At 40.8% G+C, this 17,050-nt stretch overlaps 1 protein-coding gene across 1 annotated transcript in view; it reads right to left on the reverse strand.

Moving 5' to 3' along the window:
- Window positions 1–17,050, reverse strand: part of F13a1 (coagulation factor XIII A chain) — a 159,711-nt gene that overhangs the window by 79,116 nt on the left and 63,545 nt on the right. Inside the window, exons 5-6 of the mRNA XM_057787428.1 lie at window positions 12,686–12,804; window positions 11,205–11,312 (exon numbers count right to left, since the gene is read on the reverse strand). Coding sequence (XP_057643411.1) covers window positions 11,205–11,312; window positions 12,686–12,804 — 227 coding nt within the window. The remainder of the gene's footprint in view (window positions 1–11,204; window positions 11,313–12,685; window positions 12,805–17,050) is intronic.

The raw sequence follows: 17,050 nt of genomic DNA on the forward strand, positions 1-17,050 counted from the left end.
CTTCCTCCCTCCTTCTCTCTCTCTCTCTCTCTCTCTCTCTCTCTCTCTCTCTCTCTCTCTCACACACACACACACACAAACACACACAGAGAGCAAAGCACAGTCTGGTAGGAAAGAGCGTCTACATGTAACTGAGAAAGGCATGATTTCAGAATATACAACACACAACAACTCCCTCTCAGTAATTAACATACTAATAACCCAATAGGAAAACTGCATAGACTTGGGAAGACATTGTACTGAAAGAAATATATGAATGGCCTGACGTATATGAAAAAGTGTTCAGCATAGCTGTACATCAGAGAAAATAAAATTAAAACAACAATTGAATACAGCTACGTTTACATTAGATTGAGAAGATTTAAAAGATTGGAGTCACCAAGAACAGATGAGCCTGCAAAAAAGGTAGAAGTTTCTGGAGGAATGTAAAACATGCAACTCTTCTGTGCAGCTAACGGAAGGGTACCTAGGAAAATCAAACACATACATATCCTGTAATACAGACATACTAGCTTTAGACATTTGCTCCACAGATGAGAATATGCACATCAAAAGATAGAAGGTACCGCACAGGTTGCAGAGAAAGAACTGTTGCTAATGTCTCACTCCGTTGTAGTCCCTGTGTACAAGGATACCAATTAGACAGGCAAGACGTGCCCATGGGTGCCCACACCAGGCCTTTTATGGAGTAATGGAGTTGATGTCTTTCCCATAGAAGGGAATTTACAACTGGTTATTGTAAGCCTGGTTAAAAGCCCGTCCATCTCTAACCCAGAAGCCATCTCCAATTGATAACGTCTGCCAAAGGAAAAATGAATTTTCTCCAATGGAGTCTCACTGTGTATACAAACCATACTTAAGGACAGGCTCCATGACCAGCAGTAGATAGCCAACAAAAAATGACATCAATGATATTTTTGAATGTTTTTGGTTCACAATGGTTTGTCTTGGCATTTTGCTTTATCTTACAGATCTTTCAGTTATACATTTTGTTTAGGGCTTTTCTCTATGTGTGAATGTGTGTGTGTCTCAGCATTATGTGTCCTATGCTTTTTTTGGCTCTTTCCTTTTTCTGTTTGTTTGTTTGTTTTGTCCTATTCTGGTCTATTTTTATTTTATTTTTATTATTGTTGCTGTTGTTTGGATGCCTGAGAGAGAGAAACAATGTGGATTTGGGTGGGTAGGGAAGTGGGGAAGGATCTGGGTGGAGTGGAGGCAGGGTAAGCTAGAATCTGAACATACAGTATTAAAAATAAAACAACAGAAAAACTATTTCCAGTTAAAAGAAAGCTGAGAAGGACACAGACTCTACTGAAGAAGCTACTACTGTTGTTTGGCTAAAAGTACTAAGCATGCCTATCAAATTACCTTCTAAATAACTATGAGAACCCCTGTAGAATATCATTGTCAGCTTCAGTCAGGGAAGCTTCTCCATGCAGTGGTCAGTGATGACCGCAGAGACTTGGAACTGGTCAGAGTACAGAGAATAAAGGGCCATTGAATGTGTGGCCACGCAGGGAACATCTCTATTGTCCCCAAGGCTCAGAGAACTTAGGAAAGAATGCACAGCAAGTGTAGGAGTCAGTGGAAGGTAGGGATCAGTGGGAAATGACTTCCAGGTGTGGTGTGGCCATGATACTCATGAACTCAGCACCACTGCAATTGTCCGCGTGAGCTCTCCATGAGAGAGGGCCTGCCAACAACTGTCATAGAGTGGGGAGGCCTCATGGGATTCCACATCTCTCTGGGGATTTATACACAGATGATGGTGGAGGGGTGGGACTTCTGTTCTCCTGTCATATAGCCATGGATAAGACACATAAGCTCCTGTAAACAAATTCCTACCCACACTCATGTAAACAACCTTGGTAACACTCATTGGGTCACACACACACAAAGACGTGAATCTGAAAGTGGAGCTGCTTGGGAAGAGGAAAGAAATTAGTGGAAGTTGGGAGAATAAGAGAAGGTAATGGGGGGAATGAATATGATCAAATTGTATTATGTACAGGTATAAAAATGTTGCATAAAACTCATTATTACATATAATCAATATACGCTAACAAGAAAAAAAATGTAAAGAGAAAAGACTTATTCAGAATGCTAATAGTAGCTGTGTAGTGGCCCCAAACGGGAATCATTTCAAAGATCAATCAATATACAAGCAGAGCAAGAAGTTGCAATACATAAGACAATAAAATGTTGTAAAGGTGAAGACTTGTGAACAATTTATGGAGTGCATGAAGCCAGTCTCAGTCTTCACCACCTATTCGTGTGAGTTTCCAGAGGAGGTGTGTATAACTCACAGCAAGGAAGGACAGCAGCTTTCCTCAGGGTGCAGACCAATGAGAGAGACACAAAGCAAGTGCAAGAAACACCTAATCTTCTTTTCCATCACCGTATCCCTACTGTGTGCTATAGGGCTGGTTGGTATAGAACCATGGTTCTCAACCTTCCTAATGTGATGACCTCTTAACACAGCTCCTCATGTTGTGGTTGCTGCCCCCAACTATAAAATTATTTCATTGTACTTCATAACTGTAATTTTGCTGCTGTTATGATTCATAATGTGAATATCTGATATGCAGTATATCTGATATGCAGTATATCTGATATATAACCTCCAAAGGGGTCACGACCCACAGACTGAGAATCACTGGTATAGAACAGATCATCAGAAATGCTTGAGTGAAAAGGGGTAGATGGGACAGGGGAAAGGATAGAGGAAGAAGCCAGAGAAAGGGAGGGAGATGAGAGGGAAACAGAGAGGGCATTAAGTCTCTGTCCTAAGAGGCCCCTAGGCTGTGCTGCGTTGTAGCCATCTGTCCTAGAGACGCTGGTCCCAGATGAGACCAGCTCCGTCTGCACAGCTTGGAGGGAGTGCTGAAAAGCAAGAGCCCGTGCTTCAGAAATAGCCTGTGTGATTACAAAATAGATGCTGTGTTGAAACTCATTCCAGGAAGCAATTCAGGGAAAGCAGACATTTAGATTGACTATGATTATCACGTTGGAGAAATAGCTTGTAATAAATGTCTCTTTTTCTCCAAAAATATGGGACAAACAGGCATAAGAAATGTAACCTTGATAATTGAGAAGCCAAGCTGTTTGCCCACAAATGGAAACTTCATTACATCGCTGGCTTTTACCACAAGAAAAAAAAAATGATGCCTGAACAGTTCACTGTCCCTTGTCGCCCCCACCTGAAGGGGAAGGAGCCACTCAGATGGAAAGGGTGACAAGAATTATATCTTTATGCCCGGGGAGATCATGTGCTAGGGGCAGAGGACAGGACGCAGATGCATCCAGGGGCAGTGTAGCTTACTGTTTGCAACAGTAGGCTCAGGCAGCCAGAGGTTCGCCTCCAGAGCTGTGACCTTGGATAAGGTTATCTGACTTCCTGATACCTTATCTTGTCCAGCTGTCTATTGGTTATTTAAAGAATAGACAGACATATTTTCTCACAAGAGGTTAGGCAGATGTTTTTTTTCAGGATAGGGTTTCTTTGTAGCTATGAAGCCTGTCCTGGAACTAGTTCTTGTAGACCAGGCTGGTTTTGAACTCACAAAGATCCGCTTGCCTCTGCCTCCCGGGTGCTGGGATTAAAGCCATGTGCCACCACTGCTAAAATTTAGGCAGATATTTCTATGAGATAAATTTTCACTTTCCCACTGTTCCCTCTGGCTTCTGATAGATTTGTCAGTTGTCCTAAAAATCTTCAGTAAACAGAAGTGACAATCTCTGGTGATGAGAGGGACCATCATCAAGATGGTATGTCTTGTTGGGAATGGATCTGTCCTGATCTTCCTGTGTCCCCAATTTCCATAGTCATTCTGGATCCACAGGTGCCTTTTGTGTTTAAGAAAATCTTGGTCTTTCATTTTTAGAATCTTACCATGCTAGACTGCCATAGCATTATTCATGAGCGCCAATCAGTAGATTCTCTAAAAGTTGTCTCATGGGTATGCCTACTGATTGGGTTGTGCCCTTACTGTAGGGTTTCAGGGATTATCAGTCAACCTGCAGTTTCCAGCCATTTCCAAATGAGGAATGCCTATCCTGATGTTTATGGGCATGAATCAAGGAAGTAGATGCTAGCAACAGAAATAAAAGCTGATCATTTTGAAGGCATAGAACTCTGGACAGGGTCTCAGCTCCTTTCAGGAGTCTTTTTGCAATGCCAAGAGACTGGGAATTTGCAAATGAGTGATGGGGACCTGATTCTTACAACACATCAGTGAAAGATTTCTCTCCCCCTTCTCAAAGGTGGCATGAACTCATATCCCTGTGCATGCACAAATAACCTGCTAGAAATTCCCTTCATAGCCATTGGAAATGTATAATTACTGGCCAGTAATTATATAAGTGGAGCACGAAAATGGGGAAAATACTCATTTTCACTTAATCATGTTTTTTTGGTTAAACAAAAAAAGACCCATATAAGAAGATGTGAAAGAGCCCTGGTGGTGGAAGGTGACAATGACCGCAGGGTTTCTCTGATGGAGTCCCTCACTAACAAAGGGGTCTTTGTCTGCTTTAGGGACCAAAGGGAAATTTGGGTGTTTCCTTGTACAAATCTAAAATTTTAAACCTAGAACATCCAAATTTCAAATCTAAAAATGCTAGGGACTATACTGCTGCTGGTTGTATGACCAGAGAATAGATTTCAGACACTTAGTTCTGACTTTAGGGCTCATTTGGAATGACTCAGGTGTGAACTTCTTAATTTGAGGAAATCTTAAACTATAAATGAATATTTATAATTGATGTTTATTCCATCATTTAAGATGGGGAAGGAAACAACTGAAATAAAGGAAGAAAGAAAACACAAAACAAAACTTCATCCCCTGTGGAGTTGCTTGGCAACGTAGCGAAGTAGTTATGATGTGACTATGTTTTCCACCCACAGATGGGAGAATCTCCTAACAATTAGAGAAAAAAGCGGGGAGAAAGATGGACCAAGTAAGTAGAGCTCTGTTTTCAGTTACTTTCTGGCTGTGATCGGGGAGCTTGGGAGGCAGAAGCAGCAATGCAGTTGTCTCAAAGGTCCGAGGAACCTGAGACTTGCCTGCAGCATGGTCAGTTTGATTTACTAGCTGTAGTTCAGGTTTTTTTAAGTAGCACTAAAGACTACATAGACCATCGATTGGTGGAAAAAGTTCAATCTTGAGTTAATTCCCTGAAGGTGTAGTCAGAGCAAGGCATTAATGGGGATTAATGATGGCATCGTGGCTCGATATCAGCAAAGACCATGGTTAAAAATAAATGTGCACACCCCAAGGGAGGCTGGGAAGTCCAGATTGATAAAGGTGAGAAACACTGGAATTCAAAATATGTAACTTTATTGATGTTTGTTTTTATTTTTCATCTTTCCAAAATTTTCATTAATCATAGCTTTTACTTATATTTTTATTGCAATCAAATCAAAACATAGCATCCTGGGATCAAGTGGCTATAAATGTTGAGACCCCATGGGAAGAATGTTAGTTGGGTGACCTTATGGTTTCTGACTTGCCAAGCAAACAGGCCCCAGAGGTGCACATTTCAGAACCCCTCCCCCATTACACTGTCCTCCACTGTACTTGGTAACCAGCCATTTGTATAAGATCCACAATAGATAAAGACTTTCTGTGAATAACAGCCTGGCTTTTTGTTATTATCCAATACTTGTCACCTGTTCCCTGCACCCTTTGATCCAATAGTTCAATACTTATTTGTTCTGTGTAGGCCCAGAGAAGTGTGTAGTTATAGTCAAGAGGTTTTGTTGTTGTTACAACAACAACATCATACAGTCCGAGCTTATTTCCATCAGGAAATTTTCTGTGTTACATTGGACTTTTCTATTTGTCTGTCTTTTCTATGAGATTATAAGCTCTGTGGGGGTAGAAACTATGTTTGGTTCACCATCAAACCCCAGTGCCCAGATACTTGTTGAATGAATGAGTTATAATTGTGGTTTTGCTAGTATCAGCTATCATCACCACATTGCCGCCACCACCACCCCTACCATTCCCCCCTCATCACATGACTACCATCCCTATTGTCAACGACACCACCATTGGCATATCAATCCACTACAACTCTCATCCTCACTGTAATTATATTTTCCACCACCATCGCCATTACCATAGCACTACCATTACCACATCACCATCATTATCAACATCCTTACCACCATTATATCACTACCATAACTACCACTGTATCATCATCACCACCACCACCACCACCATCATTCCCATCCTCTACAAATCATCCTCATCATTATTGCTGTTGTTACCTGAAGCACGATCACTATGACATCACCATCATCACCATCCTCACCACCATTGACTGTTACCTCTACTGTATGCTCACCACACTCTCAGCATTTCTGTCACCATTTCCATGATCATGGCATCATATCACCATCACTAGTACCACCATCACCATGGTTATCACTCTTACCACCACCATAATCACCATCACCACTCTCAGTCATCACCATGATCACCAATACCATTGCTGTCACTATCGTTATTATCAATCTTCTACCATAGCACATTTGGCATCTAATCCTCTTGGTGACCTCTTTCCCAGGGACACAGAGCCTCCAGCTGCTGAGATCTTGACACCTTTCCTCACTTATTCCCCCCTTTAAATCCATCAATTCTTAGGGACTTGTCCTTTTCTAGGTGACAGTCGCACAATTTGATGCAGTGATTGTGCTATTGGCAACACTGTGCTGGCAGAGATGCTCTGGAGCAATATGTTTTGAGAAAGAAGACAGTGTCTAGTTCCAGCTCAGCCACTTATTTCCCACATGACCTTGAATGAATGACATTGCTTCTAAGGGCTTCTGCTTTCTCATCTCCAGGACCCTGGAGAGTCTTCTAGACCCCATGACTGATTTTCATGTAGATCCTTTATAGACAAAACAAACGTACATGTAGGCAGGGCATGTAGGACTTGAACAGTGACTAAGCAGCCTGGTATCTGCAGCAAGAGAGGCCTCTGCAGCTGCTGAAGCTTCCCCTAGAGACAGTGCCAGAGCCAATCAGTCATGCCCCCTGGGGTATGAGCTCTGAGCATCTTAATAATAAAAATATATAGGAAGAACAGAGCAGTTCAGGGACAAGGCGACCACTGTGACAATAGCCTGTGGTTACTGATGCCTCCTGGGGTCTCTGAGCCCTTGCCCCCTGGGGTCTCAGAGCCCTTGCCTCCTGCGGTCTCTGAGCCCGTGTCCTTTTAGGGATTCAGAGCCCACACCCAGATGCTTCACTGCAACCTAGGGCAGCAGCTGAAGACTTTTAATGTTAGGTGAGTGAAACACATTTTCAGATGTCACCACTCACCCTTAACTTTTCCTGGTATACCTCCCAGGGGTTCTCTGAGGGTTCTGTCACATCAGGAGTGAGGAGGGAGAAAGACTTGGCACAAATATCTTTATCTAGTTTCCTGGTTTTCCCCCTTTTTCTCTCTTAAATGAACCTATAACATAATATTAGTAAAATGCATCATTCCTCATTTAGGTGATTCTAAATAAAATGCCATCTGTGTAAGATCACAACATCTCGGGCCCGTTCCCGGAGAGCAGGGTTAGAGGAGTTCAGGTTGTGAATTCCCTGGCGAAAGGCCAACAACTCCAAGCTTCCAGATGGTCACCCATACTTCCCACTGTCTCGTTGAAGGGAAACAATAGCAACCAAACATAACAAGAGGAGATACTGGATACATAAAGCAGAATAAAAAATTTTTCCTTCGAAGAATATAAAAGATGTTCTTGCTAACAGTGGGAATTTCAGGTATCTGAATAGACGACACTGCCTTTGAGAGAGGAAGACATATGTCCTTGAGTTAAGTCTTCTTCCCTGCTTCACGCGATTAACAGAAGAACCAGAGCCAGGGCCCATCTCTTGACACAGTCACAGGCCCTCTAGCGTAAAGCAGCCCTCACCATCTCTCCAGCAAAGAATGGAAAGCAAGACAGAATAAGGCCTACTATGCAGGCAAGAAGGTGTCACATCCATTCTATAGGAGGGAAAACTGAGCACAGAGAGGACTAGCAACGCAGTCCTTGTTAGGGTGATTTGTACCCACAAGGAATATTTGGTAACATCTGAAGAGATTTATGAACGTCACAAGTGGTGCATTATGGGAAGGTGATCCTGGAATTCCTGAGTAGAGGCTGTGGGATGCTGTTAACAGTCTATCACACACAAGACTGGTAAAGCAGATACCTTGTATGGCTGGTATAGCAGATAGCCTGTACTACAAAGATTTTTGTCTGGAAATCGTACACTTAAAAGCCAAATTCACACTGTTATCGCTGGAAAGTTTGTCATCATCTGTGTCCTTTTATCCTCACACATAACGAGTTTCCTCCACTGTCCTTACCAGCCTTGTGTGCCATGGCCGCAGGAAGCCAGTTTGCCTTTGGGGCTCCAGTCAAGTGCTCCTGTGCCATCTTCCTGCTGGTTCTACATCCTTCAGGTGCCCAGTCAGAGCCAGCCCTCTCCTGCCCATGACTTGCTAGAGTAGCTAGCTGCTTTCAAGAAGGTTCTACCTACAATTATTCTCATTGTGCAAGAACTAGAATCCATGCATGCATGGTTTGTGTGGTCCTCCGGAAGGGTTTGCAGCTCACACACGTCTCTGTTCTAGCACATCTAGCCTGTGGCAGGGTTAAGACACATTTTAAAGGGACAAAGAAAACACCCCCACATCGGTGCCATCTGCCTGGGGCTTGGGGGGCCAGGCGGGGAGAATAACATGGCCATATACCTGTGAAATTTGATTATGGCCGCACTCACCCAGCCTCATGCCTGTTCCTTCCATATTTTCCTAATGCATCTTTTCACATTTTACGGTAAATCTTTAACTGGGATATTAGAAGGTCAGTTTTGGAGGCTCAGTGTCAGCTTCAAAAATTACTACAGCTGAAATGATTTCAGAAAGACTCACAAAGCTGTTCTAAGGATTAAGAGAGATGGCAGAGGTGAAGGGGTTTCTCTCACAATTGAGCTTTCTGTACTGTGAACAGTAGCACGGGGGAAACCAAGGGGAAGTGGAGAGATCACTACAAATTGCTCAGAGCAGTCCTCTGTCCTGTAACATCCAAGGTCTCCCCATCTAGAAACTAAATCAAACCTGCACCACGCTATCCTCTGTGCACATCTTATCTTTCTGGCTCCAGGCTGTGTAACTATGATGTGCGATGGCCAAATCTGAACTTCAGGTAGAGGCTGTTTAGACCTAAGGAAATGTTGAAGCAAGTTGAGTTGATGTCACGTGTTTAATTCAATACCTAACATCCTCCACCTGGTCAGATGCAACCGCAGATGTCTGGGTAAAATTGTCTCTTTTTGCCTTCCTTCTGCACTGCTTTGCATTGGCTTGTGATTTCCATATTTGGTGAAAGTACGCACAATGGTTGTGTAAAGTCAAGTCAAAGACCACGTCATTTTAAAATGCTTAGGAGGGAAACAACTCATATCCCATCACTCCTAAATATTACTTCTCTCTTCACTGAAATGTGTCAGGGTTGCTTCTAAGGAGGAAGGAAAAAAGAAGGGAAATTTCACTTCCAAGTAGAAACCATAATGAACAGGTACAGGTCCGATGTGTGTTATACACCTATGCTCTGTGGACATTCTCAAAGGCCTTTAGGATGGATCCTCTTTTCATCATATAATACAAATAACATCAAAAAGCAAAAGCTGCCTATTTATTTTATGTATTTAGATGCACATGTTTATTATTTAGGGGTCAGGGTTGAGCACCCCTCTCCCAGGCTTCACACATGTTAAGTAGACAATCTATACTCTCACCAGTGAGCTGTGACTCTGGTCCCAAGATTTTAGATGTTGGATTCTGCTCTCATTTTGTAAGATCTAGTATGTCTTAAATTTTCATGTAACTCAGTTCTTAATAAAAATAAAAATCACTATTTTTAGCACCCAATCAGAATGTACATATTATATCTTCCTTGGCTTAGTAATTATGTGTCAACAAAATTGATTCTGTTTGGCTGAAAAGATGCACAAACCAAAAATCAAAGATAAAATTCTTCCAGGGAAAATATTTTCGTAGCTGTAAGGGCATAGGTAATATAACGATGTTTTCCATTCAGTCTTCCTATGTAATGAATGTGGCCTACTATAACTGAAGGGTGCTGTACTCCTGGGCCAGATGTGATGCTCGTTCATGCACTGAAGGTTATCTGAGTACTATGGACATGGTACAGGTTAGGACCATGCAGAATCCCTTAGTTAGCTTCCTACCTTAGTCCTACCCTTCCTATTCATGGGCTTCTAGCTCCTCTTCAGCTGCTCCCCTGGGGGATTTCTGCATTCTTGAAGATGTTTTGGGATCTCCTACAGTGAATAGTGAGGAATGTAGACTGCATTGAGATGCGGAGTTGGCAGACCTAGGTTCTGGCAGGAGCTTTATCGCTGGCCCTGTTTTCTCTCTGTGAAACGACATAAGTGATGAATGTCCACTGACTTAGAAGATTTCTGGGGAGAAGCAACACTTATTTATGAGCTATAAAGCCCCATGGTGTGGTAGCATTGCATAGCAACTAGGATTGACTACACAAAGTATCTCTTTCTTTTACAAAGGATTTACTTTATTTTTAATTATGTGTATGTGTGTAGGTTGAGAATGCGGTGCACCTGAGTAGATGAGTGCTCTTTGGAGGCCAGGAGAGGGGATCCATTTCCCTGGAGCTTGAGTTACAGTTGCTTGTAAGCTGCCTGATGTTGGTTCTGGGAACTGAAGTTGGGTCCTCTACACACCATACTGAGCCGTCTCTCCAACGCCAACCATTTATTTCTTGACTGTTTCCATGGTTGTAGACATGGAGAAAATCATGTCTTATCTAGCTGCCTATATTCTTTGATGTTTTATTGATTGATCACTTGGTTACAGTAATTAACATTTTTGTCATGGTCATTTCTTAGTCTCTAGATGAGATTTTTAGCTTCGTAGGGACGGGCAAAATGACTCAGTGGATCAAAATGACCTGGCACCAAGCTTGACATGAATCAAAACCCACAAACAGCTTTGAGTGGAAATTTTCATTTTGTAGCCTATGAAAAGGTGGGAGAATTCAAGAACACCCACCTGGACACCATCAACCTGAACCTAACAGATGAAAGACTGTAAAGCTAAGTCACTGTTTATGTCAATATCCCTTTATCATCACCAGCTGTGCCTCTTACCATTGCAGATCCCACACGGCTGACTTTGATGGGGTTCCCTCTGCCAGAAAGGTCCATCTGAGCCTTGTCCATCACGTATAAGCAAGCATCCAGGATGCCGTCTTCAAACTGTTTGGGAGAAAACAATGAGAAGCTATTTAATAATCTCCACTCTGCAAAACAAGATAAACTGTGCAAAAGTAAAATGCAGTCACAACTTACTGCTTAGAAATATGGACTGACCTCCTATAACCTTTAGCCATGAACTATTAAAGTGAAGGAAAGGGTGTGTCCTGCTTTAATTTTCCATAAAATAGAGGAGAACAGAAAAGGAAGCCAGGAATAAGAGCAGAACCATTAGAGAGCCAGCATACTCAAGAACCACACACCAACTCTAGGCTCGATAGGACACTGCACAAGTTTGTTACGATCCTTCCACCAGATGGATGTATTGCCCAGAGCACAATGATTTCCCAGAGTCCCTTGGGACTCCAAAAACAACTTGGTTTTCTATTTTCTCTTATTTTATTATTATTTCTTTGTTAGATATTTACGTGTTTTCTAATGAGAGAGTGCAAGAGAGGATGTGGTTTGGGTGGGTGGGGAGGAGGGAAGATCTGGGAAGAACTGGGGGAGGGGAACCATAATCAAAATACATTGTATTAAAAAATCTGTTCTCAATTAAAAAAAAAAAACAGCTGGGTGGTGGCGCTTGCCTTTAATCCCAGCACTAGGGAGGCAGAGGTAGGCGGATCTTTATGAGTTGGAGGCAGCCTGGTCTATGAAGTGAGTTCTAGGACAGCCAAAGCTAAATAGTGAAACCCTGTCTCGAAAAACCAACCAACTAACCAACCAAACAAATAAATAAAAGAAAATCGGGCAGTGGTGGTGTACACCTTTAATCAATCCCAGCAGAGGAAGAGGCAAGAAGATCTCTGAGCTTGAGGCCAGCCTGATCTATAGAGTGAGCTCCAGGACAGCTACGGCTACACAGAGAAACCCCATTTTTCTCAAAAAATTAAATAAATAAAAAATAAAAACATAAAAGAAAATAAATGACATTCAGATGTATCACAGGAAGGTAGTCAGATTTTGACTTGCATATAAGACAGGAGGAGCCCTCACGAAGTGAAAGTCCACCTCTGCTGTGTTCTTTGCATCAAAAATGTCTTCATAAGCAAAGAAAATTTTTGGCTTATTTCAGATTGAAGTAATGAGACTTTATGGTTTCTAAGTTTATCTCAGTGATTGCCGTGTTATCAGTAGGTGCCCCGATCTCAGGGACATTCGTAATGAGAGGAAGAGAAGTGGCTCCAGCTGATAAATTATGCAGTTTCTCTCCAGGTCTCCACTCCCTGGCACTCTGTCTTGGGGTCTCAGATCCTGAAAAGCAGGAAATTGTGCTTTTCTAATATTGACTCATGGCACCTGGCAGTAATAAATGTGACAAAAAATATTAAGGGAAAAATGTCCTTGACAATGACAAATTTTAAGTGGCTCACCTGGCCGTAGCTCCAGCTTCTGCTCTTGATGTCACTGAAGTCCCCATAAAATATCACACCGATGTCATTCAGGACGTACTCTTCTCGTTCTTTCTCATCATCCAGATATACAGCATCCTCTGCATCAGGATGGAAGAACGGTGACCTTTAACCCACCAGTCTGTTTCCAAACCATCGCAAGTTCATACCATTGCTAGCCTGAGAGCCTGTCTACCCAGAGAAAAGATGTCTTTTGTTTCTCAAAGCATAGCTCATTTCCCAATATTTTAAGGCACAGTGAACATAGTCAGTACTGAAGATTAGTCTGCAAATGACGACATTTGTCAGCAAAATGCTGACAAACTCTGGCCCTGGATGTCTTGAAGCACAATTAAACTGACGTGTCTCATTAAACATTCTATGATGCGGCTGTTTCATGGATTCACAATCAGTTTCCGTGGTGCTCAGGCAAACTTGCAACACAGATCAAAAAGTCATTTCCAACCTACTGAAGTTAAACGTAGCTCAACTGGAAATGATGCTTCAAATAAATCTGGGACATGTTGGGCTACGGAAGGATCATTTGCTATTTCTCATTGTGACCCATTGGTTGGAAGTAAGGGGCAGGCTGTTGGTTATCTTATGATGAAAAGTCTTTGCAGATGCCTTGGTAGGTGTGTGAGCCTAGTAAACCTGCCCAGTTCGCTCCAACCATTGCAAGGTCTTTCTGGTGGTTCTAATCTCAAGAATGCCTTGCTCCCACCTATCTAGCCATCTCTCTGGTACATATTCCCAGGTCAGAAAGGCATCTTCTACACAGGTAGGATCATATAGGAGTGGATGACGCTCAGATAAATTTGCATAAACTGAAATAGGGACAATACTGGTTCTGATTGGGGACAATGCTTTTATGTCTTTCTGGTCCTCTCTTGTCTGTATTAATCTTTAGAGTAATGTCATCTTTATTCTTTGGTTCATTAAAGAAATCTATCTTATGTAGTAATGCTCAACTTTGGCTGAATATTATAACCACCTGGAGAAGTTACCAATGAAATTCGCAAAGGATAAGTAAGTAAATAGATAAATACTCAATGCCGGGCGATGGTGGCGCACGCCTTTAATCCCAGCACTCGGAGGGCAGAGGCAGGCGGATCTCTGTGAGTTCGAGACCAGCCTGGTCTACAGAGCTAGTTCCAGGACAGGCTCCAAAGCCACAGAGAAACCCTGTCTCGAAAAAAAAAAAAAAAAAAAAAAAAAAAAGAAGATAAATACTCAATTCCAGATGATACATCGTTATCTAAATCAAAACAATGTTTTTAGAAAGCACCAAAGAAATGCCTTATATAGTTTATTTACTTTGTATTTTAGGTATTATAAACTTCAAAGCATGTGACCAACCAGGGAAATACTTTCAACAATTATTGCTATTTATTTACAAATGTTGACGAAATCTACCTGTATGTAAAGAATCTTGGTAAATTGAAAAAGACTTCTCAAAATACATACAAGAAAATTAGAAAACGAAACCCAGTTTATACAGGAGGAATTGCAAATGGAAGGTAAATTAAACAAAACATCCTTTATTAAATAGCATTCTAAAATTGCACAGTAATTAAAGTGAAACATAATAAATATATAGACTAGTGGCTTTGAACTTAAAGTATCCAATATCAACTAATATTGCCAATCTACTGATAAGAGTGTAGTTACATATTTCAAAAAGCAATTTGGTGATTGTTTCATTAGTCCTGAACCTGTCCTTCATTCTAGACCATGTGTCTATCTAACAAGTGGAAATAATTCTGAGGTGCAGCAAAAAATAAGTATAATTGCTTGTTATAATAATTACTGTGAAAGAAATAAAAAAATCCTGAAATGTTCTCCAACTTTCCCACACACTATAAAAAGTAATTAACCATTGAAATATACTTGAAAGAAACTTTAATAATAGAAACTGCATCTGTATCAAAGCAAAATTTAAATGCGAAAAAAGTCAAATATGAACTATGTTCAGTCAGATATGAAAATCTGTATTCATATACTTTCATTATTACCATATATTACTTGAAAAGGCTGAGAAATACATATGTATACATGTATGCTAAATGAAGCCCATTGGGAAACCCAGAAAGAACACTGTGAGTATGTCTAGAATAATTGAGAAATTCTTGAATAAAAAGTTCAACTACAAGAAAGATATAAGAGAAGGTGTGGTGGTTCTAACACAAATGGCCCCCATAGGATCATATATTTGAGTGTTTGGTCCCCAGTAGATGAAACTGTTTGGGAAGAATTAGGAGGTGTGCCTTGTTGGAGGGTGTGTGTCACTAGTGGGTAGACTTTGAGGTTTAAAAAGCCCAGACAAGGCCCCATGGCTCCCTCTGCCTGCTGCCTATGGATCAGGATATAAAGCTCTCAGCTACTGCTCCAGCACCATGCCTGTCTACTTCCCACCATAATGACTGTAGACTAACCCTCTAAAGCTGTTCACAAGGCTCCAGTTAAATACTTCCTGTTATAAGAACTGTCTTGGTCATGTTGCTTCCACACAGTAACAAAGCATTAGGTAGGACAAAAGGCAAGGTAAATTTTCTTGAAAAAAGAACGAGTTATTACAGTGTTGTGTCCTGAGAGGGGGCTGAAACCCTTGTTTCTGACACAAAATGAGTAAATCATCAAAGAGTCCAGGGGTCAGGACTAAGGAGTAGCCAATGCTGGAGAAACAAAAGCCACTAAAGAGTTTCAGTATTTGTGAATTAATATTGTTTTTAAGTGAGTTGGTCATATTCATAGAATGCTACAAACCAGCTTACTGCTTTAAACACAGAGAAATCAGGAAACTTTTATCTCAAGGTAATGAACCAACAGATGCTAATACAGAAAGAATGGAAGAGTTAAATATCACTCTTTGTAATTCCTAATGAAATCATAGGAGTAAGCTGATATCATTAGCTCAAAGAAGAACTTTGTAATGGATGCTTGAGTGCAATGAAATTCAATTCTATTGATTAATCTAAACATCCATATCTACTGATTGAATACATGCTTGGCATGAGTTAGGAAGTGATTTTACTCCACTGAGGAAACATACAGAATGATTGAGAGTAAATTCGATTTAGTCTTTAGATATAAGTAACTACTTAGCAGAAAATGCCATGGGCTTACAGGCACATATTTCATGACATCAAGGCTCAGAATTAGCAAATTAATAATATGGCAACTCTACATGACAATACAGTTTCAGCAATAAGTTTGTGATAAAACAAAGAAATAAATGAAGAGGATTGTTGAAGACATGCCAAAAAGTCTAAGTAATAAACATTGATTTGAACAACAAAAAGCCTGTAAAACAAATTTTAGATTGGTAAAATTTGGTTAAGAGATAGGCCACCAAGAACTCTTACTGATTTTGATACTATAATTATATAATCATGTAATAGTCAACATCAGTCATCACCAGGGATATATTCTGAGAGATATTAACTAGCTATCTTCATTATTTTCTGAGCATTCTCACAAAAATTAAAGCAGATATAATGTCATTAGGCTATGGCCTTATGGGACTACTATTTATTTGAGATGGTCACTAACAGACATATGATCATGTGTTACAGGACTAGAGTGTGCACAGATACACATGTATAATATATATGCCATGATTATTGTCAAGTCTAGGAGCTATGTAAACAAATTTTATTGTATTCTATTTTCTGCTTTTGAGTTATTTTAAAATTTTTATAATAAAAGTAAGCTTTCCCAATGGGCATAAAAGAAAACTTGAATAAGTGAAAACATCCAAAAGCTTCTAATTGGATGAAAAATTCAATATGAAGATATTGATTAGTCAATATAGTCAAGATGAACTCAACCAACAGGTCATTCAGGTTTTAGAATTCTGAATGTTGACTCAAATGTTTGATTGAAACAAAGAAATCTGAAAAATTAGCTAAAGAGTGTCTTAGTTAGCTATTAAGAGACACCATGACCATGGAAGCTCTTATAAAGGAAAGCATTTATTAGGGTAGCTTACAGTTTCAGAGGTTTAATCCATTATCACCATGGTGGGATGTGGTGGAGAAGGAGCTGAAATTTCTATACCTTGCAGGTAACAGGAAGTGAACTGAGACACAGGGTGTGGCTTGAACATATATGAGATTTCAAAGCTCACCCCTATAGTGACACACTTCCACCAACACTACCATACCTACTTTAACAACACCAGAACCATGTAACCAAAGCTGCCAAGTTTGTGATGATATTTTGTTTCTGATCTAACAAATAAAACTTGCCTGATGATCAGAGTGCAGAGCTAGCCATAGATGCCAGGCAGTGATGGCATATACCTTTAATCCCAGCACTTGGGAGGCAGAGGCAGACAGATCTCTG

The sequence above is a fragment of the Chionomys nivalis genome, chromosome 13, assembly GCF_950005125.1.
Source record: "Chionomys nivalis chromosome 13, mChiNiv1.1, whole genome shotgun sequence".
Taxonomy (NCBI): domain Eukaryota; kingdom Metazoa; phylum Chordata; class Mammalia; order Rodentia; family Cricetidae; genus Chionomys; species Chionomys nivalis.